This window comes from Podarcis raffonei, chromosome 17, assembly GCF_027172205.1.
Source record: "Podarcis raffonei isolate rPodRaf1 chromosome 17, rPodRaf1.pri, whole genome shotgun sequence".
Lineage (NCBI taxonomy): Eukaryota > Metazoa > Chordata > Lepidosauria > Squamata > Lacertidae > Podarcis > Podarcis raffonei.
This window is the reverse complement of record NC_070618.1, coordinates 18,595,757-18,623,454: the sequence shown is the minus strand read 5'-3', so window position 1 is coordinate 18,623,454 and position 27,698 is coordinate 18,595,757. Positions and strand designations below refer to the sequence as shown.

Genomic DNA, 27,698 nt, shown 5'->3' with positions numbered 1-27,698 from the left:
AGCTGGAAAGGGTTTCTGAAAGCCACATTCGTTTTTACTATTATCAACAATCCTTTGGGAACTTTTCATCCTCAAAATGCCGCTGAATGAGGCAGGGCTTGCTCAAGAGTGCAGATCTGCACAACTTCCACTCATATGAGGTGGGTTTACACTGCAAAAAAAATTGCAGTGTATTGTGCACCATTACAAATTGATGCATACAATTAGCCAATGCAGGATTTATCCATACAATTTTCATGCAGGAATTTCATATGGTAAAGTATGTTACTATCTATGAATACTGGAAATCCTCAGCAGAATCGCCTTTCAAGAAGGATCAGAAGTAAAGCAGAAATTATTTCATACTTCTAGTAATTCATCTCCACTAAACAGCTTGCCGCATCGTCCAACTGGCCCTTCTGGCAAAACAGATCGGATGAAATGATGTCCCACTGTAGCTTCTAAGCTGATCCCCAGGCCACTGCTTTCACTAAACTTGTTCACGTGAGCTACCTAGAAAGAAGGAACACAATGGCTCTTCAGAACACTGAAGGATTAGTTGTTCTCAAAATTGCACTCGGACCCACGGACAAAAGGGACAGTAGATTTAAAAGCAGCAACCCTAACATTCTGCCACAGATGCTCTACTTTCTAAGCTACAAGCTCACTTCTTTCAAACATCATCCATGCCCATTGATTTCTCACATCAAGACAAGATGGAATCGCAATGTAAGCTGAAAGGGGGCAGCCAGCCGTAACGTCCCATTCTCCTTTGCAAAGGGGAACAGATGCTGGTGAGCTACAGCTGCCCCAGAGATGAAAGGCGGCCGGAGAAAGCCACAAATAAATGAAACAAATGCCACAATCAAAGGAATCGCACCTCCCGTTATGCAAGAAGTCAGCTTCCATGGGTGCCACAGGGACAATGGGTAGCAAAATACAGTGCTCTAAAACGGAAGTGTTTCCACGCAACGTAAAAAGCCTGGATTCCAGATTCGGTACATGCTGCTGTCACCCTCTGGGAGCAGTCAAGCATGGACCGGATGCACACCTGGCAATATAATCCCCTCTGGCTCCCTAAATCCCAGGTGGAGGAACAGCTGTGCTAGTCAGTGATTGAGAACTGTAGCTCTGACTGTGACCCTGAATTATATTTAAAATACCGCCGCCACCCCAGAGTGCCATGTGTGCTCAGGCAACTGTATCGCTCCTTTGGATGGTACAGTGCACAGGAAATGTACTACACCGTCCCCTGCTCATCAACCAGCCGTAAATGAACAGCAAAATAATCCAGTGGGTGAGCAGAACCGCATGAGAAAAGGTGGTCCTTTGAAAAGCCCTTCATTTGAAATAATAACTACATGCAAAGAAGCTTATAGAGCAAGGTTTTACTTCGAAGGCTGTGTTATGATGAGCACCATATGACGTAAGGGGGTGGATTGACTAACAAGCCACTATGTTTTAATCCCCCAAAAGCAGCAATATGGGTACAGTACTTTTGCTATAGCACTGCCCAGTGTGTAATTACATCAATAAGCAAATGCTGCCCAGAAAGTTGGGATGATGCTCTGTTGTCAGTTGTAATCATATGAGGATTGGACGCACTGCAAAAAGCAGCGCAACAGATCGCAAAAAAAGTGTTGTCCTGAATTTCAAAATGAAATGGCAAATCACTCATGTTTTACCGAGTTTCTTAGTTCACTTATATATAATTTATAATCATGTCAATTAATTCTATAATGTAAATAACAATAATTAGTAAACTAAAAATAACTGGGTTTCATCTCCTACCTTTCCCCTTACTTCCAGAGCAGGTAAGAGCTACTTCATGTACACATACCATCCTTGCAAAAAAAAAAAAAACAATGGGAATGCAGTGGTAGCTTAGTTTAAGAACAACTTAGTTGATGAACAACTTGGATTAAGAACACTGCAAACCCGGAAGTGGGTGTTTTGGTTTGTGAACTTTGCCTTGGAATAAGAACATGTTCCGCTTCCTGTTGAGTGTGTTCCATTTGTAAATTGAGTCCCCCGCTGCTATGGGAAAGCACGCTTTGGTTTAAGAACAGACTTCCGGAACGGATTAAATTCTTAAACCAAGGTACCACTGTAAGGGCATAGCATCTGAAAGTGATCTGAAAATAAGGGTTGCTTCACTTCACTGTAGCTTAGTGGCCACCTCAAAATGAATGAAAGCAGACACTAATTCATTTCACTATATATAAATTTTTCAAGGCACACTTCAGGTACTCACTTCATGTTTGCATGGTATAGTTGTGGCAAACAACAACCATTTATGTACTTGGCATAGCTTGGTGTACCTACAGCATAATATAACATACCGTGAACTTATGAATCAGTCAAGTACCAAGTTTTCCTATGGACTACAGCACTTTATGAACTGTTGTTTGCCCAGAACACATTTTATTTTCTCATCTAAAGCGTACATAACATGGAATTTTATGCTTATTTTTGAGATTTAATATTCTGAAAGACAAATACATAATGTTTACTTCCTTTGGAATTTTGCAAGGACAGCTCTTCCACCCATTACACACACACACACACACACACACACACACACACACACTATAAACAGCAAGCAAAAGTTTACCTACCACCACCTCATAATGTGCTCCCAAAAATGACTGCCATTTGTTCTGCAATGATATTTCTTCATCGGTGGAAGTTAGCTGAAAACCTAAAAGATGCAGTTTGGCAGTTAACTATAGAAGAAGAAAAATCCTGTGTGTTATTCTTAGCCTTATTTTTTATATACAGTAAATGAACTGCGACAAAACATGTTGTGCATATCTATCTGCCAGTTTATTTTAAGGGGGGGGGGAGAGAAAATGCCATTAATGCACACAACCTGTTAATGTAGAAAAATAAATGAAAATTTGAAATGAAAACTTCAATGTAACTCCCGCAATGTATTTTTTTTCTCAAATCAAAGTAGGTTGTACGAAAGCTCTCTGAAACTTTTGTTGCTGTTGCCGTCGCTTTACTGCATCTGTAGCAACTCTTAGCAAGTCGCAAGGTGAACAGTTTATTGTGGGAGCACTTTTGTATCACTTTGTTTATAGATTGGACACTAAACTAAGTACCTTTTAGCACTTACCCTAGCTATTCAGTTTGGAATTGCATCACCTTGAGGATCAGTCTTTTAAGCACTTATCCTGGCTATTCAGATGAGAGTTGTATTACTGCAAGGATCTTCTTTCATCTCCTCTCTTCCAAAGAATGCTAATTGTGCTCGTCTAGCTTTCTGAATAATTAGGTTTCTCTCTGGCTACCCTCTAGTGCACTTTCTCTGTGAACGCAGAAATTGCGTGCAGCTTCTGTATTCATCTGGCAGAACTGTTGTCTAAAATACTCCATTTTCCCCCTTTAAGAACCATAAGATAAAGAGATTTTTCTGGCTGTAATCAGTGCTTTTTTCCTTTCTTAAAAAAAATGTTTAGGGGTACTCTCTTTTTCCTACTCATATTGAAATACAGCCCCTCAATGAGGCCAAATGATAAATACTTGAGGTTCCCGGTCCCTATGGTTGTAATTTGTGGGCAATCATTTAATTTTATCCTGATTCTATTTTTAAGCTGTATTTTAATTAACTGTTTGGTTGTGTTTTAATGTATTTGATATATGATGTTAGCTGCCCTGAGCCTGGTCTTGGCCGGGGAGGGTGGGGTATAAATAAAAAAATTACTTACTTACTTTACAAACTTAGATTCACAAAATGTTTAGGGATATGCATACCCCTGCATCCCCCCCGAAAAAAAGCACTGGCCGTAATGTTCTCTATCAGTTCAAAATAAGAAATGGTATCTTTAAAAAATACAGCACAAAACATTGATATAGTGAGGTTTTGTTTTTTCCCCAAAACTCTTTATCAAAACAACATAATAGAAGGTCTTGGTTTTTCTTTTTAAAATGCAACTACCACTTAGCATTTATGCTATAACAGCAGGTATGTTGCTAGATACTGTTAAGTGACCAGTTTTACAAGATCCAAAGCAACACCAGTTCCAGATTCAATAGCTGGCACACAAGTTATAGTTATACAATTTCACAAACTTCTTTGGTGATATTAATATACTTAAAATTGGCTTGCCGTTGAGTGATTATAGGCAAATAAATAACCTTCTGCTTACAACAGAAATGTCCTAATATAAAACGCAGAGAGACAGCCAACATTCTCTCAATATGCACGAATGATTTGAGATTTTAGCACTCAAAAGTTTCAGAGGCTACTATTGAATTTATGGTCCCTAGAGGGCAGTGGAAGAATGCAAGTTCATAAACATATGTGCACTTCTAATAGATTTAGCCCATGGAAAAAAACAAGAAATATGCTGCTGTAGTGTAGTACTACAACATGAAAGTTTCTTTCGCTGTTTTTTAAGATATATTTTATTAGATTTCCAGGAATTTCACATAAACGTTCCAATAAGAAATAGATTTTTATTTTATTTTTTTTACTTCCCATCCCATTTCCCATGGTGATTTTTATTTCTCCTCCTTGCCACATCCTATCTTCTGTCTCTTATACCATAAAAATAATTTGATAATCTCTCATTCCTTCTCTTGCTCATAGTTGGAATCCTGCTCACGAATTCATAATACTATATACAACATGAAGGTTTCTTTGGAAAGATGATAAGGGAAGTGAGGAAATGCTAAAAGAAATGTGTCAGGAAAGTAAACCTGAATGACTCGAAAGAGTTTACATCAAGGCTAAAGAAATACAGGAGAATGTGCAGTACACAGCCAGTGCCACGAAAAAGTGCGAACATTGCAATATCTAACTATGACATGAATATGAAATGATCTCCACAAATGTGATCATTTAATAATGGAAATCAAACCAGCACAACTTATAACCTATCACGCCAAAATATGGTTTACCAGGTATATAGTGTATAGCAGGAAACCAAATGTATGGCAACACCCACACCCATTTCTGCAATCCAAAGCAGATAGTAAAACCAAGAGATCTGCAGAGCCTTTGGTGGGCTGCTATACATTCAAGTTTCCACATCAGAAATAGTGCATACCTATGTTAAAGCAAAGACATGCTCTACCATGACCACCCACAGATGTGTGAATACTTCATGGGATACAAAATGGCTCTATTAAAAATCAGTGGGCATTTTGCCACCAGATTGTGTGTGTCTGTGTCTGTGTGTACTCTCCAGATTGCATGTTTTAAAAGCTACATCATTCAAAATGACTTATGAGTTGAAAGTGTAGAAAACTGTTGCTAGTATAAAACAAGGTTGCTTTTAAAAAGCATTTATATATATATAAAACCAATTGTGAGACTCAGAACGAATGTTTTAGTGAAACTTTCTAAGAGACCGTTAGTCATGTAGCACTGACAAGAAAGAACATGTGTTAGAAGACAAATATTTAGAGAGAACATGAAAGGCTGTGTCTGAAGCCACTCAACTCAAATACTATTAGAATACAGAAATGAAAAAAAAAATGCAAATAAAAACAGCTTTTGCTATTATTGTAGAAAGCAATGTTAAACATAGAGATTAGGCCATCACAGATAGGAAGTTAGAGAGTTCCCAAAGAGCAAAATAGGAAAAGCAGAGATTACATTGAAGAAGTTAGGATAAAGCACCGACCCATATTGTTTTGGAAACTTGCTTCTGTGAATAAAAGTTCTATGGAAACATAACCTCTGAAGGATATTATGTATGGTGCTTATTTCAGTTAAAAAAACAACAACATGTTATAAAGGTAAATTCTAGAAACAGCTCCAGACTTTGTCTGTTGTTCTTTCCAGTGAGGTTTTCACAGATTTTTAAGGCAGAGGTTGCAAACACACACACACACACTAAGGCAAAAGCTGAGATATGCATGCCAGTGTGTTTCCAATGGGGGGGGGGGATTATATTATAAATTCTCAATTCGGACCTGATTGTTCTGGACCAACGTCTTCTCCAGTGTGAATCACACTGGTACTGCATGACAATGATGGAGGCTCCTGCTCTCCTTCACAGCTTTCTGGAAAAGAAGAAGAATATTCTGAGCAGCTTCTGTGCACCCTGTTGTTCTGTGATGTGGAATTAATACGTTCTCCTGCTTTCATTTTTTGTTATCATGTAAGAGCTCCCTCCTGGACCAAATATAGGGTGTGTTTTTCAAACAAGAAATTGTGTTTGTAGAGGTGTATAATAATGAAAGTAGCTTTTTATTTTTTTAAAAAAATAACGTACTGCATTATCACTGTAGAGTTTTATACATGAAGAACAACTCCCCATAATAATCTAAACATTAAATCTTTCTGCCATGAAGAAAAAAAATGTATGCTATCAAAATAATTCATACTACTGGCCTTTTTTTTCTTATTCCTTTGTTTCAGATAAAGGGGAAAGAACACAGAACTCCGAGGTTTCTAATAATCACTCTACCTATAAACGTTTGCCAAATCACTGGAAACAATAAATCTGTTCTTCCACCGTTTCTTTAACCACTAGACTGCTGTTAAATACTGTGGATACATAAAGTTGGCAAATACTCTTCTTGTTGTATATTCAATCTATGTCATCCAAAGAGAGGGGAGTAAGTGGAGGTTACAGGTGGGAAAAGTTTTGCCTGTGCATTATTTATTCTACAATGGGAAGAATCCTTCCTGCAATTGCCTTGACCATGCTTTGAAAGACAGAGGTTCAAGTCCCAATCAGAATATTTAAAAGGCTGCTAGTAAGCATAACTCAAATAAGTCCTCTGACGGCCAATTTCTCACATTAATATGTGCCCTGGGCAGCAATTCCGTGCCCACTAACTAGGAAGTAAATCTCTCTGAACTAAACAGGCCTTGCTTCTAAGTAAACATCTGTAAGACATGTATAAGATTGCATTCTTAATATTTTTATTAGTTTCACTGAAAATTATAAATCTTGCAGTTGCATTATCCATCAATAATGGTTTATTCTTAATGAAGAAAAAATCACCCGTAAGTTTATCTCTCTCACCCCAGCTTTATGGTGAATATGTTTTCTTAATTTGCGTGTCGAGGTCCCCAGGGCCACCCCAATAACTCACACATCACACAGAAATTTTTGTTTAAGGTTTTTGGCATAATTTTGGCCACAGCTTTGTTACAATACAAAAATGTGAGTGGTTGCTTAGGCATTGGTTGCGACTATCTGCCCCCACCATGGGGGACAGACTGACATTCCGCACGCCTGTGAAAGTCAGAAAAGGGGAATACACTTGGGGGTAGCGACGGAGCAGGGAACCTGCCCTCAGCCCTCCCCAAATACAACCAGGGGCTCTTGCGTGGCCCTAGCCCCTTGACAGGGTGGACAAAAGCAATAGTGAGCCCCTGTATTCCTTTAACGAAATCCCTTGCAGCAGCAGCATTAGAGGGGCAGGCACAGCCAATCCATGCCCCTCAACCAACTAAACCATAAACCAATGCCTAACCGCAACCTTACAAGTTGTGTCGATTTGCTACACAGTAGGCAAAAGCCAAATGGCCCCAGCCAATCAGCCAGATGGACAAAATTCCTACCGGGCCCCTGCCCCAAGAGCAGACGACCCCATGACAGGCATAGCAAGGTCAAAGCGAACAACTCTAAATATAGGGAGGGGGGACGAGCAATCAGATGCACGGGGCGAAAAGAGGAAGCTCTACGTCTCGTGCAGGGAGTTTTAGCATTTCTGGCTGTCAATCAACAAATGGCAACATTAACTTTTTCCCAACAACAAGGGAAGCACAATCACAACAGTGGCCAATGATCAATTAGCCCGCCCCACAACTTTGGGGAGGAGAACACGCTTTGTCTGAACCTGGTGATATGTAACATACTGCAGAAATTATCGGAAACTCAGTACGGGGCTTATTAGCTCTCAGAAGTTATCTCATGGAGTTAAAGCCAGAAGGAAAAAGTCACCACACGAATGCTACAAGAAATTCTTACTTTATGGCGATATTATCAAAATTAAAGTTACTCATTTGTTTTCAGATATTTCTTAAGCACCCTTCACCAAAAGATTGCAGGGCAGTTTACCGAAGTGTGGGTAAACACAAACCATGGAAATACAATTCAAAACCAATAATTATAACAAAATAAAAACCTGAAAATCTACAAACACAATAATTAACACAATTCCAAAAATCTACACTCTAAAATAGGAAGATATCCAGAGTCTGGGCACCACCACAAAAAAGGTCTTCTCCTTTGCAGAAGCAGTGTTCCTCTACTAAGGAGGGTACTTGGAGACAGGCTTCTCCAGAGGATTTTTAAGACATGGAAAGGCTGATGTCTTAATGCCTCAGAGAGTCTGATTAGAATCCAACAACATATTTCCATGCAACACCTTGTCAATGTCACATTGCTGCATTTTTAAGCCTTCTAGGATGAAGCATATTGAGCTTCATAGACCCTACATAACCACAACGGGTTTACTTATGTTTTTTGTGGGAGGTAAAACTTCAGTACTTGGAGACTCAGGCAGAAGTTGAACAAACAGCAACAAAGTTGGTAAAACAAATTATTCGTGAAGCAATAAAGTTATTTCAGGAAACAGTCAACTATTTAATAATTACCGGTATACTAAAACCAGTGGATGTTACAGGCTTCTAACAAGGTAGCAAACACACAGCTTCTTTTAAACTTCAGTTGCTTGTTTTCAGTTAGATGTTACAGGTTTCTAGACTAATTAGTAAATGCTTGGCTTATTTCCAGCTATTTCACTTCAGTTCCTTAACTTAGTTGTACCATAGGTGTTACAGCTTAATACTTTGGTTCTTAAGCAAGGTGGTACTTTCTGTCAGATTCCCAACCTTCTATCAATCATACTCCTGAGATACTTCTAGCATTATAACAGACCCAGGGGATCACCACATCCTTCTTAAATATTTATTGAATATCTCTCCCCTCCTGACTGAAACAAGACCAAAGTATATCACCCTCACAGCTTCTACTTCTCCTTCTTCAAACTCAGCCCTCCAGTTAACTCTTGTCTGAATACTCTCCCAAGCCACTTTCTATCTAAACTGAGAGACTCCTTTCTATAGCTGTAAATATTCTCCTCAGAATGGATCTGACACGCTGACTAGGGCTGGGTGATATATCAATACATTGTCCAAAACCGGTTTGAAGTTCATATCGTGATATAGGTTTCATAATTTTTGACCTGGCAATATATTGGAGATCATGGTGTATGTGTGTGTTTTATGCAAAAACCACAATGTGGGAAAAACCATGAAGCCAATCAGTGCCTCTACATAGCTCCACCCTTCTTTCAGACATCATGATATATTGGGAGATCACAATGTTTAACTGGTGAGATATCATGATGTCAAAAACCAGATATCGCCCAGCCCTAACACAGACCAGAAGCAACTCTCAAGTCTCTCCTTTCTCTCTTCCTCCTGCTCTCTCTTAAACCATCTCCCTATCCTAGCACTCTCTCTGAAATAGCTCCTTTTATCTGCCCTCCCAAAGTGCTGGCTCCACCCCTCTCTGGTTGGCTGTCTTAGTAGCCAATCAGAGAGAGGCTGCAGCCCTCTGGTGGAATTCTAAGGCACTGCATCACCAGCTCAGCTGTTCGTCACATATACAGTATAGTTGTTTTACTTGTAAAGTAGTGGAGAAAGTGTTTTAACTTATCAAGTTCCCTATGTTGTCGGCCAATCAATCCATTTGGTCTATTTTGACTGATGGCAACTTTCCAAGATCACAGACAGTGGTGCTATCCATCCATCTAACCTAACAAAAGCACTACTATAAAAACACCACTATATTCTCCTTCAACACTAAGAATAATCTGTAATATCCCATTGCTCTATCCATATCTTTGCTGACTCTCTTAAACAGGGAGCTTCCTGCTGACACTTTATTTAGCTCTGAAATTCCAGGAGGAAAGCTTTATAAAAGCTATGGATGAGAACACAAATCCCTTACATGAGAAAGTCCTATATGATTTTTTTAAAAAAAATGAAATGCAGACTCTAAGGGCAAATTTAACCCATTTTCCCCAGTTCTATAAGCTGTAGAAAGAGAAATAAAATCCAACTCATTTGAAGCAAAGCCATTCTTAATTACCTTTGCCTGTGCCAACATCCATCGTTTGGAAAATTAAATCCTTTTCAACAGCACCACTGAAGTCCTCATGGGGTTGAATGTGATTTCCCTGCTTAAGGCCTCTTCTGACCAACGTGAGTCCAACTGTTTGGCCAGTATGCCGCAAAACCTCCACTGCTTGCTGGTTGGTAAAACCTTGAAGATTTGTTCCATCCACCTGAATGATTAAATGTGTTTTAATTTCCAGCAGGCCACTATAAAGAAGATAAACGTGCAAGAAGTGTGTAATTCAAAATGAGCCAAATCTCATCTTAGCCACTTGCAAAATGTCATATCTTATTTTGGTCTCCAGCCACTTTTATCTATTATTGCTTTGTTGTCTCCGAATATGAGCATCCCAGAAAACCACATTCAGATTCCTTCAGCTTTCAGTGTTTAGATTTATACAAAGCCACTGTGAAAGAAAAGGACTGGGTTTATGTAGCTTTGTAATATCATAACCAAATAGTCACTTTCCTTCTTGGTTACTACTGCTGAGTAACAGTCTGGTGTTATAAGTGTTCACATGATAACCAACTACAGCACTTTGATATATTCGTGTCATCAGTGACAGCTGGGATGACCAAATGATTGATACAAGAAAAACTGGAAGAACAGAGCAATTGTGTTTTCTCTCTGTATGGGTACAGCATTAATAACCATGCTTCCAAGTGCAGATCAATGAAAGCAGGCATGCAAAAACCTGTGTTTGGAACAGACACCTGCATTTGATGATGGAGCTATTACAAACAGGCCCGTGTGAATTATCCATTCCAGTTTCTTTTATGCAGTCTATTCATAGCAGCTTCAAACACTGAATCTAATCAGCCTTCTGCTGGACACATGTCTCCACACCAAGGAGATGGCCCAACCCTATGGCTGGCTATTCAATGTTTAGCATAAGGTGTATTTTCTGTTAGACAAAAGGTATGTAAGGTTCTAAATAAATCAATCGTTTTGGTCAACTGTGCCACGGGGTGGGATGGGGATCATAAAAGTGAGGGTAATAAAAGCAAGTATTCAATAAAATCACTCCTCTATGATTACTTACTGCTATAATTTGGTCTCCAACGTGGATTCTACCATCATGTTCAACTGCACTGCCTTTTGTGATACTCTTTACAAAAATACCAGAAGGTTCTGTGGTTGAAAAGGGAAAAACCTCATGCAATTAAAACTTACTTTTCAGCTATTGCTACATCAGCACCTAGGACCCGAGTCCAAAATCCCAGACACAGCACAGAGACATTTCACTGTTCTCTATCATACCAAAAAACGCCCAAGCACTTAACCTTAGTACTATGATGTAAGTCCAAAGTCTCATTGAAGACGTTTTCCCCTAAGGGTTGTACCACGCATTACAGGATATAAGATTACATTTTAATGCATAGATGCATACAAGGAGGCAGCCCCAGTTAAATGCCGGCTTCTTTGAACATGCACAGCCTCCTATATACATAAAATTGTAAGGCTGTCATCGTGCTGCAGTTCACATGGCCACCAACAGGCAGTCATGCAACTGCAGAGCAACAACAGACTGTCAGGCAAGCAAGCAAGAAAGCAGCTGGTAGCCCAGGTGAGCTATTTAAAGGAGAGTGGGAGGTGCTTTAGAGAGCGGTTAAGCAAGCTGCTCTTTAAAGTGTCTAACCCTCTCCAGCAGTGGGGAGGTTCCTGGTCACCTTGGATGCTTGTAATGGTCTGGCTACCTTCCCCTTCAGCTACTGGTATTTTAATGGTACCTGAAGATGGTGCTTTTGAAGTCCCGCTTGACCCACCATTAAAGAGCCTGAAAATTGGTTAAAATAGCCTGAGCCCTGTCCATAATGACTGTCAGTAGCTCTCCAGGGTTTCAGTAAGAAGTCCTTTCCACCCATACCTGGAGATACCAGGGATTGGACTCTAAGACCTCTTGTGTGCAAATCATGGCGTCTGCCACCAAGCTATAGCCCTCCACAGATCTGGTCTTAATATTACCTGAGGTTTTGTCTCCAATGTAACCAGCAATAGTTATTCCTAATCCTTGGATGTTTTTTGTGAGTTCCACATCAAACATATTTCCATTAGCATCATTTTCAACTTGTGTCTCTTCATCTCTCTTAGAAAAAAGAAAACAAAAAAAAAAAAAACAAATGAAAGAATGTCCCATGAGGGACAAAAATTTTGGTACGTATTTTCCAAACCAATTCAGGTACCAAAATTGCAAATAGATAGCATGGAACTGGAATGATAGTTGTACAGATGGCAACCCTCCAAAATAACTGCTGAAAATGTTAGTTTTACTTGTCTTCAAAGTACCTATTTATACAGCTCAATCCAGCTATACTGATGTACTATTCTGATTTACAGATTTATGATGTATTCTGCACTTGTTTTATTGATGTTGTTTTATTGTTGATTTTATGCTGTTCACCTCCCTTACATTTGTTAAAATGTTATCCGTGAAGAAATGTTTGCAAATAAGTAAGATAACGATAACGGTTTGGGGCTCCATGAAGTGTTTTGCAGTTTTGAGGTCCTTCAAGATTCAGTTCCACAGATATTACTATCATGCAAGAGAAGGAAACTAAAGGACAGGGTAAATTTTATTATTACTGAAATGTTTCAAAATAAAAGATATGCACACAAATATTAAAATTGAAATAACAAGAGGATATGTGATTCAGGCAAATAAAACGACAACTTGGTCCTGAAACTTTCAATTCAGGAGCTAACACTTAAAGACAAAAGGGTTGTATTCAATGTAGTGCTAAGCTCGGGTCCCGTCAGTCCAAAAAATTATCAAGAATGCAGCAGGACTGCCAACCCTCTCTTTCACCCCCCATGTGCCCCCTAAAATCTATTGCAGTGGTTCCCATATCACTCTGGAGCAGATTTAAGGAGAAGAGGAACTCCTTGTGCTGGTAGAGATTAGAATACAAGTTAGAATATGACCAAATTGTTTTACTGAAAATACTGTAGACAAACAAATATTCAACAGAGTAGCTTTAAATGAAAGTGGTAGTAGAAGTGTTTCAGTTTTTGCTTACTGCTTCTTTCATATCTGATTTTAACATCGCTGTCATTTGTATTTCCATTGTGCAATTCACTTTTAGATACCTGAGTGCAAAATATGCCAACGACAACACTAATAATAGCTGTCAGGGAACTGCCATCAGCTCAGAGGCGAGAGGTGGAAGGGCAGCTGGGTCACAGGGAGCCTCCAAAGATCGTGAGAAGGAGGGAAGCCCCGCCTCTAGTGGGGAAGAGATGCAGGGCTCAGAAGATGCAAGAGAGAGCCAAGACATGGTGCATGAGCAAAGCGGAGGGGAGGCAGGTCCCCCTTTACCCACGCCCTCTCTGCGCAGTAGGTTTACACGCAGAGAGGGGAGGCGTCGGATGGGGGTCAAGAGACTACTCTGCTGGGGAAAGTTTAAGGACTGCCCACTCTCAGATTCTGCTAGTGACTGAGCAAGACATGGAAGTGAGACGTTCTGCACTGTAAATGTTTTTGCACCAATAATAAAGCCTTTTGAAAAGACCAGTGGGGATCTTGCCTGTTCGCTCTCGAGCAACCACGCCAGTAGACATAACAAGAGCCATAATTCTCGATACTATGAAACTCAACAGGAAATAGAGCTAAGGTTCGCCTATAACATATGGGTTGAATCCGATAATGTCCAGAGACCTTCAAAACATATTTGGTGGGGAGAGGTGCTGTAGATAGAGAACAGGGAGGTCCTGTTGCACAAGCAGAACTCCAGTTGTTTACACCCAGTGTGGCACAATGGATCTGCTAAAAAAAATCCTCCTTTACTAATAATGATAACTAAATGATGAGCCATGATTTAACAGTGTATTATACAGATGACTTACAGGTAACATACTATGTATGCTAGAGAAAGTGGAGCACAAAGGATTCTAGGGGCAGGGAGAGGGGAAGGTCACTGAGTAAAACTGAACAAATGCAAATTCTACTTGGCAAAGTAAAAATAACTTGGGAACTGGGGCATGTAACGATTAATAGCAGCTTTTTTGTGATGATTTCAGGGAGAGCCAATAGGCAAAGCTGCCGTGCTGCCTACTCTTTGTCCCTAAAAATAGCTATTAGTATAAATTCAACTATTAAAGGAAATAAAGGCTTCTTTATAGACTAAAAGACTGTTTCCCAACCTTACACATTTGATGAGAAGCAATGGTTCAAATAATCTTTCAGGAATTCTTCCTGAAAACTGCAGGGGGAGAAAGTTCAGTGAAAAACTGTGAGGTCACTGGAACAAGCCATGCCTCCAGGCAGAAAGGTTTGAGCTTGATCCCCTCTTTATTTCCTTTATTTATTTCAGTATACAATTGTGGCAGTCACAGTTCCACCGAGTAGCACCTCATTTTGCTGAATAAAATCAGCTCAACTGATGCATCAAGTTCGACAGCTGTCAGATTATCTGTACAGGGTGCTGAGTCTCTCTACATGTTACTGTAGATTTTTTTCTTTCTTAAGACGCAGAAAAATGCGTTGTTTTACTGCATGGTATTTCTTTGTTTTCGCACACCCAACGCCTCAGATTGCCTCTCCCATTTCTCACGTTACTAACCGCAATCTTGCTTGGCATCCCTTCGGAACGTTAAGCGAAGGACTCATTTGTGAATGGGAGAACGCAGAGGGACTCGGGGCGGGGGAATTGAGGGAGCCTTTCAGAGAGCAAAGAAAGAGAGCCAGAACAGCAAAACAGAGAAGTGAGGGGTATACAGCATGCAATGAAGGTGGCAGCTGGCTAGCTGGCACACAGCTAGCAGCAGCTGAAGTTGTAGCAGCTGACCTAGGTGAAGAGCTGCAGCTGTGTGCCGGCTGGCACAGAAAGGAAAAGGCTGATGGTTGCTGGGGGTGATGAGGTAGGTGGGGGAGGCAGGAGGAAGAGAGGCATATTGGGAGAAACTGTTTTAATAATCCAGCTGGACTGAAAGGGCTGCCACAGAGTAAGTGGGAGGTGTTGCAAAACACTGATTGCTCAGCTGTTGTTGAAGCATCGTTCAAGTGGCACATTGAGGTTAGTGGGTTAGAAATTATTTGCATGTTTTTATGTCTGGCTCCTCAGAGTTCCCAGTGCACCGATGCACTACTGACTACCGTGAGGGATTGACTGATTTATTTTTAAGTATGGTGATAAGCACACTCTATTTATATGCCTTTGGATTAAGAAAATAGTGAGCCATGAACTCTAAATAATGAACCACCATTGAAGTCTCTATTGCCAGTGCAGCTACTTAAATTGACCTTGTCAAATCATTACCTTGTTATCCATCATAAAGGTTTGTACTGGTGTTCCTGGAGGAACTGCTGGTGGCGTGGGCTCCTCAAGTGGGCCTCTGGCTATAACCAACTTCACTCTGTTTCCACACTGCCTCAAGACTTGCGCCACCTGCTCGCTGCTCATTCCAGCCAGCTCTGTATCACCAATTTTCAATATGTGATCTCCACTGCACAGGCTACCATGCTAGATGAGGAAAAAAACCAATTACTTCACTGGCAAAATATAGAGAGAGAGATAGAGAGGGCACACATGCACCCCAACAAGAAATTACTATAATAATTATAATAATTTATTATTTATACCCCACCCATCTGGCTGAGTTTCCCCAGCTACTCTGGGCAGCTCCCAATCGAGTATTAAAAACAATACAGCATTAACAGTACTAGTATTGCAACAATAACGATATAGGGGAATTCAAAAAACTTGTTTATGCTCTAATGTATCATCTGTTGTTGCAGCAGTAAAATAATAAACACAGGTAAAAGCGATGCCAAGATGCCTAGTGTTTATATTTCAAAAAGTAAGCATAATACACTATTGCAATATACAGCCTTTTGCAACCCTCTGTGCCACATCCCATACTGTTCCAGGGGTTCTTCCAACTCTTAAGAGCAGCTTTGGGGGGGGGGATTGCAATGAGAAGAGAGTAGCGAAAATTGGGAGCATCTTTTGCGCCTAGCACTGCTTGGTAGGGTTTTAGTGAAAAGAAACGAAGTGGGATTTAGCGCAAACAACAACAACAACAACACCAAACCACAGTTTAGCATGTTGTCTAAACCATAAACTGTGGCCAATATCAGATAGGATTTGTTTAAACAAGCCAGCTTCTTAGCCCGTGGTTTTAAGATGCTTCTGGCAAACAAACCTTCATGTTTGGCCATGGAGGAGGCAGCTGTAGAAGCACTCTCCCTTCTCATGGTTTCTGGTAGATGGCAGCCCAGCTGGAAGAAGAATAGGAGGAAACCTCCAGAGAGCTTGCCAGTCAGCGGGGTGAAGCGGGAAGGAGAGAGAGAGAAGCTGAGGCTAGAGTAGACCATCCCTTTTCTCTCTCCACTTCTGGCGGCAACTTCAGCTAAGGGAGTCATAATTTTGCAACAGAATCTGCGCCTGCTGGATGGCAGCAGTGCTGTTCTTGGATGGGCGGTGGCACTGCGCACAGCTCCAACCGTTTCCTTCTTCCCTTTTGATATGTGCTTATATTGTTGCTGTTTTTTGGAGTGGGGCAGTTCTTAGTTACTGAAGCAGTTTTCCCACACAAAAATGCTAACCCCCTCATTTTACTTCAAGAAAATAAAAGATGGGTACCAATTACAGTCGTACCTCAGAAGCCAAACGCAATCCATTTCGGAAGTCCGTTCAACTTCCAAAACGTTCAGAAACCAAAGCTTCCAAAAAAATAGTTCACAAACCGAAACACTCACTTCCAGGTTTGCGGTGTTCGGGAGCCAAAACGTCCCGAGAACTAAACTGTTAAAAAACCAAGGTACGATTGTGGGTAAAATACTTATAAACTGTAATTCTATATCGTTCTGTGCTATAAACAAGAACATAGTTTGTGTACCTGATCAGCTATTCCTCCTGGAAGGATGGTTTTCACTATCACTCCAGTTGATTTTCCACCCACTATCCCAAATCCCAGGCCCGATCCATCATTCACCAGCTCAATGGTCTCCACATGCTGCCAGTGAACCTGAAAATATCAATATTGAAAGTTAATTTCAACAACAACAACAATAGAGGACAAGCATTTGTCTTGTTTCTAGTGTAACAGAGCACAGAACTGTAAACATGCTAAATATTGGCTGTATCCTCACTCTAGAAATCTGCCTATGAGTAATCACTATGCAGTGTTGTTCATTCTGAGCGTATTCAATGGCAAATCAACAGTGTTTACCGTCTCAATGAATTAGCTCAAAATGGGACCAGGAATCAAAATTAAAGCTTGTAGCTGAGAACACATGTTCTTTTCTATGTAGGCATAGAAAAAGGAATTGAGACCCATTGCTCTGAAGCAGTCAATATAACAGAAAGATATAAAATTATGCATGCCATGGGTGATGATATGTCTTTCTACCTCATAATCCAATGAAGCTCCATGGTAGAGGTGGTAGAAGCTCAATGTGTATTCAGATATATTCAGTATGCCTCTGAAAATTAGTGTGGGGGAGAAGGCACAGGTTGGCCAGCGGTTGCATACAGTTGCCACAATTCCTCACTGCCCATTTGTTTGTCAGGAAAGGGCATCCAAGAAGGGAAATGTCAGCTACGCTAACATCCTCTGCGTGGCTCACCCAGATGGGTGAGCTGGAAGAGGTGGGCCATAGCACTGGCTGATGTAGAGGGATATTCCAATGATGCTCCACACCAGCATATAGAAGGGGCTTGTTAGCAGCTAAGAGGGACTGTGGTTCAACTTCCAAGTGGCAGACTGCAGCCATGGTGCTGTTAGGTTTCTGTTAAGCGCATCTAGGTGTGTGACAGAGCCCTGAAAGAGAAGGTCCATCCTGGCTGGGAGAAAATGGCAAGACAACTGTGCTAACTACAGGATTGGCAAGAACCAAGGATGTCTGGGACAATGAGGCACCTGAAGAAATGAGACAACTGGTGGGCAATATTGGATCGCAATTATAAGAAATTCGGGACAGAATTTTCACAACTAGGGATGGTATTCAACTAAATTACTGCGCCAGCAGAAGCCACCACAATGATTCCTGCTACCCAAAAAAAAAGACTCTCTTTCCCCGCATACCCCCTGAGCACTCCCCACCCCCCCAAAAAAATCTGTTCTGGAGGGTTGGAAGAATCTCCAGAATAATACGCAAGGGGAGAAGAGGGAGATGAAAAAGATTAAGTCAAAGCCTAAGCACCTTTCTTCTGGAGAAATAGGTTTAATAGCCTCTATCACTATTAGGTGACTGATGGCTTCTTGCATGATTCGCTGTACTTTAGGGAGTGTTATGTCAGCGATGGGTGGAACTGGTCTAGAGGGCAGTACTGATGTGAGTTCTTTGCTGCTGCTGTGATTCAATGTAGACGCTTCCCAGAAGGGTAGAATGCTATGGAGTCTTGCCCACAATCCAAATGGGTCTGATACCTTGATTGACACTTGGTCATCATTCTTAGAGCCTGAAGGCATGGGCTTCTTTCTATCTGTGGATTCAACAAGTCTACCCTACCGCAAATCTTGAAATCTGGAACTTAAAGCGAATTCAAAGCCAGGTGGGAGCAGCATGTGAAGAGCCACAAATTCTGCACCTGTGACCTTCCTACAGAAGGAACATTGTTGCCTGAGCACTAGGAGACAAATTGACAGCGTGGGAAAACTTCCCTTGGAGATGCAGTTTCACTCAACTGCCTGCTTAATGTTCTGGGAGAAGATTATGCATGACTATCTTGACCTTGAGGCAAGGGGTGATTAGTCTACAAGACTACGGAAAACAGCATTTAAACTGCAACCACCAACAAGCTAAGAAAAGGAAGGTATGCTTGTTTTCAATGCTCATACAGTGTACTCACTGGATTGGAGTGGGCTGAGATTGTACTAGCAGCTGATGGGGACCGAGAAATCACAGGGCTGATAAGCTGAGGCAAGGCGCCCCTGGCCACAACCAGCTGGACACAATCCTTTGCTTTCTGTAGGATCCCGATAGCCTGTTGGTGTGTGATGGTCTGGTCAAGGGGTTGCCTGTTAATAGCGAGGATTTGATCGGCTTCCTGCAGCCTTCCATCTCTATCGTAGGCAAGCGAAGGGTAAAAGAAATGATCAAAATTAAGTGCCACCAAATATTAGTTTGTCAGTTTTTCCAAAATAGTTTCTTTTAATCCTGTTTTTCTGTTTCCCCACCCAAACTTTTTTTTTAAGAAAAAATCTTTCCCTACTGTTTTGCTGTGAGCAACTATTTTGGCACCCTGGTGATCAGCTTTCTTTGAAGCTAATCCCACTGCCACTGTCTCCTGGCTTCACCCCACAGCTACGGTAGTTCCTTCTCCCTGCACCCGCATCCGAGACTAAGCATATTACAAGTGGGTTGCTTCCAGCTCTTCCAGCTATAGCCTGGGAACTTCATTCTTGACTTTGAGCCTGCTGCTTAACAGAGCATGTGCTCTACTTCATTCACGGTACAAGTACTGAATATTCATCAATCCATACAGTTTACTTACCAAACACTGCCATCAGGTGTGTAAGAGGGAGGTGGGGAGGAGACTAGTTTTCCTTCTTTAAAACTGAAGAAGGAAACTACATTGGAAGGGACATCTTTCTGCTCTTAACTTAATCACGAAAGGGATTCATTCATTTGCTGGTGGAGAATTTATTTTCAGGGAATCACATAATCTGCCTTTCTTCAGACTTGAGTCAAAGTAAGCTGAATAAAAGTAAGCTGTGAGCCTAATCCACGTTTCTTTTTAGGATCAATAAATTTATTAAACAGTCTTTAAAACCTATGTGCCCAAAACATACTGGTCACAAACTAAGTCCTTTCAAGTTTCATTGCTTCCAACGGGAGAATGAAACTCATGTTTAATTCTCTTCTGCTGAAATCAATAGAATTTAAAAATATTTTTATTTTTATTAATTTATATGCTGCCCTTCAAACCAAAAGCTCCCACAGCAGTACAAAACAACCTGCAGAATACACACATCAATACAGAAGAAGAATGAAACAGAGAAATATCAAGAATCAAAGAAATTATAGAAACCAACAGATTCACCATGTTAAAAAAAAGAAAAACTAGGCAGGGGAAGGAGTTAACAATATATCATGCAAACAGTATACTGTTGCAATGGGACAGAGTGTGAGAAGAGGAAATAGAGGTCATAAGAACTTAGGAATATTTATTTATTTATTCATTCATTCATTCATTCCCCAGCCAGTCTGGTCAGCTCCCAAAAGAATATTAAAAAGGGTGGGAAACTTTCTGGGCAGTCCTTAACCTTTGCCATATAACAAAGGAAAATTGCAACAAGTATAAATGAACATAATGATTAAAAATTAGATAAACAATTTGGAAAAGGAACAACTTCAGAAAGATCTGAAATTCAAACTGTACATGAATGGCATGAATATTACAATCTTTATAACTTCCAATGAGCTATCAGTTGTGAGCAATATATCCTTTTGTAGCTGTTATACTATTGCTCATGACCAAAAGAGGCACGTCTCTTACAGATTTCTCCCCATCTCTAAAATCTGACTAAGAAAGTGGTTCCTGGCAATCTCACCTTTGTGCCACACTTCCGTCTTGAATCTCCTGCACAAATATGCCCAGTTCACCTCTATATTCACTCTTCAGGCCAACTACACTGAAGCCTAGACCACCGCTTAGAGGCTTCACAAGTTCTATGGTTTCAACAAGGCGTCCCTGTAAGAAAAACCAGCACCATTTTGAAACAAATTCAGAAGCAATATAGTTTCAAAGTTTGTGCATGTTTAACAAAACAAATTACAAATAAACAAACCAGGCAGGCAACAAATAAATCCAGTAGGGGCATAATGAACAGGTCCTGTTCTGATCACTGTGGTTAGGCAATCTGGGCGTCCTACAATGAAGCATCTCTTCACCCTTCTCTTTTAAGCTTTGGGACTAAGTACGGTTACCTTTACATATCCACCAGCATGTTCACTAGCCAAATCACAGTTTGCAACCATGCAAAAGTTGGTTAGGAACTTGCATTTAGGGTAACTACAGTTAGTGCTAACATTTGGGAAGCAAAGCTCATAAAAATCGAGAAAACTTGTGGTGGTGGGGGAGAGACGATTGCACAGCGTTGATGGGCTTTTTTAGGGGGAGAGTACCATGAGCTGTAGAGCTATTTGGGGGGACTAATGCACAGGGTTGTGGAGTTATTTTTAAGGGGGGTGCCATAACTCGCACACCAAACAATCCACAGCTTTGAAACGCATACAGCAACAAAGCCAACTTTCATCTCCCAAATCGCCAGCAGCGGGCACCTAATGACTGCCCAAGGGGTAGATACATTCATTGCCCACTACAGTTGGATCCCTCTTAGGAATAGATTAGGATTCCACGATGGACCACAATCGACCACGATCATCCAGGGATCTACCTGTAGATTGTGGTCAACCGGTTTGACATGTCCGCCCTAGCAGAAGGCCACAGTGCCAGATGGTTAATTCAAGTTATGAAGTCCTACCTGTGCCATATTTCTGATCAGTAGTTCAAAGTCATCACTAGCAGACTTCACAATAATCTGAGGAGACCGGGCAGCTGCTTCTAGCCCACTAGAAAGACTGCCATTCTGCTGAGCCAACAGATAGGATTCATTTGGGAGTGAAGTTTCCACAATAGCAGCATGATGAGAAAGCTGTAGGAGTTCGCCAGATGAGGAGATAGAAGGTGCAACATGTACCTAAAAGATTATGCAACATTACTGGATTTTAGTTGTGAAGAACACAAGAACAAGCAGCTACTGGGCAAAACACACAAAACAAAATAGAAAAAGCCCACACATAATCCAACATTGGAGGTTTATCATGCCCTTAATGATACGACACGTGTTCAAAACAGAGTTAAAACACTACAGAAGTCATGAAACAAATCAACGGAACATTGTATGATAAATGTTGTACACACTGGTGGCTTAAGAGTCAACTGTAATTGAAATTTAGTATAACCACATATTGACTTTCTTAGTGGCAGTTAAGAAGTTATCTTGGGGGGGGGGGTGGACATGAGGGCACATAAAATGGCGTGTAGACGGTAAGATTTTTAGAAGGAAAACAATAAAGGGGCTTTTGGCAATAGTTTGAGAAGAAATATAAGGAACTGATGGACAGAGAAACCTGAGCTGGAATGGCATAAAATTTATAACCAAAGACTAGAAAACGTAAGTGCTTTACCACATAGACTGAGAAAAGTATACACTGGGTGTTAGGACAAAGACTTGAGGTGTGGATCCTCAAATGCAGATTTGAAGCCTATCTGGTGGTCTCACCCATTAATAAAGAAATATTGGGAAGAAGTAATCAGATTAATCACACTAATGACCCTTTAGGTTATACCATTAAATACTTGGACAATTTTGTTGGGCTATCTAGATGATCACATTAAACCCCAAATAACTGGTGTGGAATTTATTAACTGTTGTCAATCTGTCAGTAGCTCAAATATGCAACAACAAGCAACCACTTATGATAAAAGAATAGCAGAAATGGTTTGAAATGGTCCAACTGCGTCACAGAAAACAAAAAAAAGAGGAAATTTTAGAAGTAAATTACTTCTGTAGATTGAAGGTATAAAAAACAGATATGGTATGGCTACAGAATACCATAACAGCTTTTCTGCACAGTATACTATACTTTCTGAAATTATATTGCTTATTGATTGCTAATAATTATTATGTAGGGAGATACGGTGCTCTCCAATTATTTCTGATATATGAACAGAATGTTGTATATTTATGTATTTGTGTTAGGTATATCTGGGGTCCCAAACCGTGGTGTGTCTGCATTTAATATTCATATTGATTTTCAATTATATTTTCATTGCTTCTTTTATTCCTTATATTATATTTTCCTTTATTACCATTTGAATTCTATGGAACATAAGAAATAAAAGAAGCAATAAAACTACAATTAGAAATCACATAGCATCTAGCACGACACATTACAAATGCTATAGCCAGCAGAAACCAGCTGAAAGAAGTAGTGGTCCGTAGGATTATTTCTAAACTTTGGGGAATATAGCACCAGGAGAAGATCTTAGACATTATAAACGAATCATTTGGATAGATCATTCTATAGCAGCCTAAGGGCTATTTTGGGTGCATCCACTGTTAAAAGACAGAATGCTGGAAAAGATGGCTTAATGTTCTCATAAGGAAAACAAAGGCCATCTTTCTTGGAATATAAAATGGGGACAGGCTTCAATGCTTTTAACAAATCACAGCTCTTGGAAGCTCATCAAACTAATACTTCTCCCCTCTCTTAGGGAACAACATAGCATGCTTCTGCTAATGCAAAAAAACTGCTTTAGAAAGAAAATATTTCTCTCTTACTACCCTTCTAAAGGTAGAATGGGGAAAAGTCAGGATGAATCAATGATTTTTAAAATATCTATGTTAAAAAATGAATTTTTTTATTTAAATCAGATTTTTTTTTATTTAAATCAATCTTTTTAATTTAAATTGGATTTTTAAAATAAAATGGTTTTGGAGGAAAAAATCTTTCTAAAGATAGTTTTCTATTTAAGTTACATTATAGTCCAAAGGCCATCAGGAAATAAGGATTTGTTTTAAGTTTTTCATGTGTGCTGAAACTCAGTCTAAGTTTTTTTAAAAAAGTTTAACCACATCAGTTAACAAACATGGATACATATACTATAATGTTATTGTTTGAGTTAAATTGTTTAAATTGTTATTAAGGAAATGATTATTTTTCTCCTTCCAATAAAGTACAGCAGAAAAGTTGTCCAAATATAAACAGATAACTTATTAAACCTCAAAATAATTTCATAATTATCTGTGTATGTATTTCTAACAGTATAACCAAATCAGCAATTTTTTATATAACTGTAAAAACTATTCTGAAAAATTATTATTCCAAAAACGAAACCTTCATCTGGTTGTAAATATTAAGATTATACCAGCAGGAATGCCTTTCTGTAAAAAAAGAAGAAAAAAGATTTAAATCAAGTCTTACTGACTAGTGATTTAAATCGTGATTTAAATCAAATCTACCCTAGAAAAAGTGGAGCACAGCTTCCTAGTATGCCTTTAGATCAGCCAACAGAAGAGAAGAATGAAAACATAACCTTAATTCATCTAATTCAAGACCCAAAGACTTCTTCTTGTTTTTTTAATAACGCTTTAGTATAGACTATGGTAGAGTTCTGATGTATTATTGACTACGAACTCGTCCATAGTAATTGATAGTGGCACTCCACTCTAATGATCTTTATTCTTAAAGCTAATTAAAGAAATTGAGTTGCATGTTCAAAGGGGATTAGCTTAATGTGAAAAGACTATGTCAGACAAAGTGGCTTCTGGTTACTGCATTACAGGGCAGCAGAGGGGGTGGGTAAAACCAAACCAAACAGAAAAATGAGAGAGTAACTCAGGTGTATGGGGGGGGAAATATTTTAGCCACTGTGAATCCAATTGGCCAATAGTAAACAATTTAAGTGGCATGACAGCTTCAAGTCATGCAGAATGACACTCTTGTATAAATACCTGTTCAGTGAATACACCAATCGTTTCTGTAACACTTTCCAACATTCAGTGTGCCCTACATGTCTGGCCTCTTCTACAACCACCCTGTGAGGGCTGAGACATAGCGACTTGCCCAAAGCTAGCACATGAGTGTCACAGTCACATAAGTATCTGAATCTTGACTTACTTTACTACTCTGGCTCCAGCTAGGATTAGCACCTTTCCCTCAAGAAATCCCCAACAGCTTTAGAAATGAGAAGGAACTGAACACGTGTCATTTTTCTCTGCACAGGGAATGGGAAAGGTGGTCTAATTAATTTCTGTCTGTTAAATTCGCCAGTTCAGGGCAGAGGGCCTTCTGTCAAGGAAAAGGTGGCATTCCCTACTCACAAACTGATTCTTCCTGGCCCTATTCACATGCACTTGGAGTCAGGGGCACCAGAACCACACAGCTACAGTTTACGTGTGAATACCTAGAAGGGACGTGGGTTAAAACACAGAGCCTAAGGCTTGCCGATCAGAAGGGCAGCGGTTCGAATCCCCACGACGGGGTGAGCTCCTGCCAACCTAGCAGTTCGAAAGCACTTCAAGGTGCAAGTAGATAAATAGGTACCGCTCCAGTGGGAAGGTAAACAGCATTTCCGTGCGCTGCTCTGGTTCGCCAGAAGCAGCTTAGCCATGCTGGCCACATGACCTGGAAGCTGTATGCTGGCTCCTTCGGGCAATAAAGTGAGATGAGCGCCACAACCGCAGAGTCATCCGCGACTGAACCTAATGGTCAGGGGCCCCTTTACCTAGAAAGTAAAGGTAAAGGACCCCTGGATGGTTAAGTCCAGTCAAAGGCAACTATGGGATGCGGCGCTCATCTCGCCTCAGGCCAAGGAAGTCGGCATTTGTCCCCAGACAGCTTTCTGGATTATGTGGCCAGCATGACTAAACCACTTCTGGTGCAACGGGACACCGTGACGAGTGCCAGAGCACACAGAAACGCTATTTACCTTCCCGCCACAGCGGTACCTATTTATCTACTCATTTTTGAACTGGTAGGTTGGCAGGGCATTATGGGAAATGATATATGGTGACATAAAAAAAAAGATGTTTAAAGCCCAAAAAACCTGACACTGCTAGGGACAGAAATTCCAAAAAAAGATTGCTAAGTTGTTTATGTATGTAATTAAAGCAACTTGCATCCTTTACACTCAAAAATGGAAAAAGGAAGAAGTTCCTACTCAAGAAGAATGGATAAGCAAAGTTATGGACTATGTCGAATCAACAAAGCTAACAGCTAAAATAAGAGAATCAATTGATGATTTTTTGTTTTTATTTTTGGAAGAATGGAAGCCCTTTCCAGATTATTTGAACCAATATTATAATGTGAAGAACCCATGAGCAGGATTTTAATTATGAGTAACAGAAAGAATTAGAGACAGTTGTATTAAGATTTTTGTTAAAAAAAAAAAGAAGGAAGGAAAACAGGGTGTAGCAAGAGGGGGATAAGAAAAAACATCTCGGAAAATGGGATGGGAAGTCGATAATATAAAAAAATATATTTTTAATATGTATTGGAATTGTAGCTGGAATTTCTGGAAGTTCAATAAAATAAATTGGGGTGGGGGGGGAGAGAAACGCAGGTGTGTGCTCATCCAGATTAAGTATTTCCACAGGAAACAATAGGACTCTCTGAGTGTGTGTATCTGCATGTGATTCAGTTCAGATGTGACATATTCTAAAGTAGCTCAGTGATCACTGCCACACAACAATAATGCCTTTTGTAGTTGTAAGTCATATTTTTCATTGCATATAAACTGTTCTGCTTCACAATAAAAAAAGCCACCGTTAACTCCATGACGAGGTAGCTTTATAGCAAAGTGATTATGTATATACTGTATGAAAGGAGCATAGCTTTGTTCTATAAATTGCCTAAAGCTAATTTGCCACAATTGCCTTTCCTTTTACTGTATATAACATCTGCAATATTGGCATAATTTGGAAGGAAACAAAAAAAACCCCACCACCCTTCGATGCCACAATTTATGATAAAATGTACATTTGGGTAACTTTCATTGCAATCAAATGCTACTTTCTGTATTTTGTTTGAAATGTCACCCAATTAAAAAAAAAAATCTACTTCAGTTGCATTTATGGAATGTCAGCATTTTAGGCAACAAAATGAGAGCGAGCACTTATTTCAAAAACTTTTGCCTTAACTCGCACTGAAAGGAGCGAAGAGAAGGAGAGCAAGGGCAATAAAATTTAGGAGATCCCTGCTTGTTCTTTGTTCAAAGCGCATTCTTTGGTAAAGCATTTCATCTGCAACCTACAGGAGCACAAGTTTTGCTAGGAAGGTGGAGCTAGGGTGTCAATGCATGTAGGAACACATAAAGATGGGGTTGGTTTCTGTGCTTAAAATGGGCACTACCACACAGCGCCACTTAACCTGAGCTCCTTTGTGCCAGATTGCTGCTGCATATTGAGTTGGAGAGGGCAAGAGGTGAAGCAGTGATGAAGCTGGCATGCTGCAAGCAAACCAGGAGAGCCAATCCGGTGCTCCTGCTGGCTCATTTGCATTGCACAAAACTTACTGCTTCCTCGTGCTCCCCTCTCCCTCCCAGTATGCAGACGCAACTCAGCTGAGGGGAGCTCAGGTAAGCGGTGCAGCCCCACTGTGCTGTCCACTGCTGAAAACAGGGATACTATGATCATGGTTGAATTTATTGCCTTATATGTATAAAGAAAACTATGCAATTGGACTACCTGATAAAATAGCAATGGAAGTTGCACAAAACTCTTGGAAATTTGAACTGGTCTCAGAACCTAGTTTATATTTCTTCTTTTCCAGCCTAAAAAAGCTGATGGCAACAGTGGCTTCCATGAAAGGTTATGCCTCTAAGGAGTACCATATTTTTCCATGTATAACATGCCCCCATGTATAAGACTAATGCCATCTAGTGTCCCATTTGTATAATGCATGCAAAACGCACTTAAAACATTGTATTTGCAGCTGAGTCTTGTGTCCAGCACCTTCTACACTGACTGTTTATAATTTCTCCAAGGTGGAGAAGGTGCTTAGCACAGTGCCATGATTTTAACAGAGGACTTCTGACTTGTGATATCTTTCTCTGAGAGCTCAGTTTCTTAATTGAAGGAACGTTGGTACAGACATGGTTCTTAAAAGCA

General features: G+C 40.2%; 1 protein-coding gene across 22 annotated transcripts in view; it reads right to left on the bottom strand.

The window, feature by feature from the left end:
- Nucleotides 1-27,698, bottom strand: part of MPDZ (multiple PDZ domain crumbs cell polarity complex component) — a 111,836-nt gene that overhangs the window by 71,554 nt on the left and 12,584 nt on the right. For all 22 annotated transcript variants that reach the window (XM_053372125.1, XM_053372126.1, XM_053372132.1 and 19 more), the window contains exons 4-14: nucleotides 21,507-21,722; nucleotides 20,574-20,713; nucleotides 18,869-19,082; nucleotides 16,914-17,042; nucleotides 15,332-15,535; nucleotides 12,042-12,162; nucleotides 11,119-11,207; nucleotides 10,050-10,245; nucleotides 5,908-5,997; nucleotides 2,598-2,680; nucleotides 346-492 (exon numbers count right to left, since the gene is read on the bottom strand). In XM_053372125.1, coding sequence (XP_053228100.1) covers nucleotides 346-492; nucleotides 2,598-2,680; nucleotides 5,908-5,997; nucleotides 10,050-10,245; nucleotides 11,119-11,207; nucleotides 12,042-12,162; nucleotides 15,332-15,535; nucleotides 16,914-17,042; nucleotides 18,869-19,082; nucleotides 20,574-20,713; nucleotides 21,507-21,722 — 1,629 coding nt within the window. The remainder of the gene's footprint in view (nucleotides 1-345; nucleotides 493-2,597; nucleotides 2,681-5,907; nucleotides 5,998-10,049; nucleotides 10,246-11,118; nucleotides 11,208-12,041; nucleotides 12,163-15,331; nucleotides 15,536-16,913; nucleotides 17,043-18,868; nucleotides 19,083-20,573; nucleotides 20,714-21,506; nucleotides 21,723-27,698) is intronic.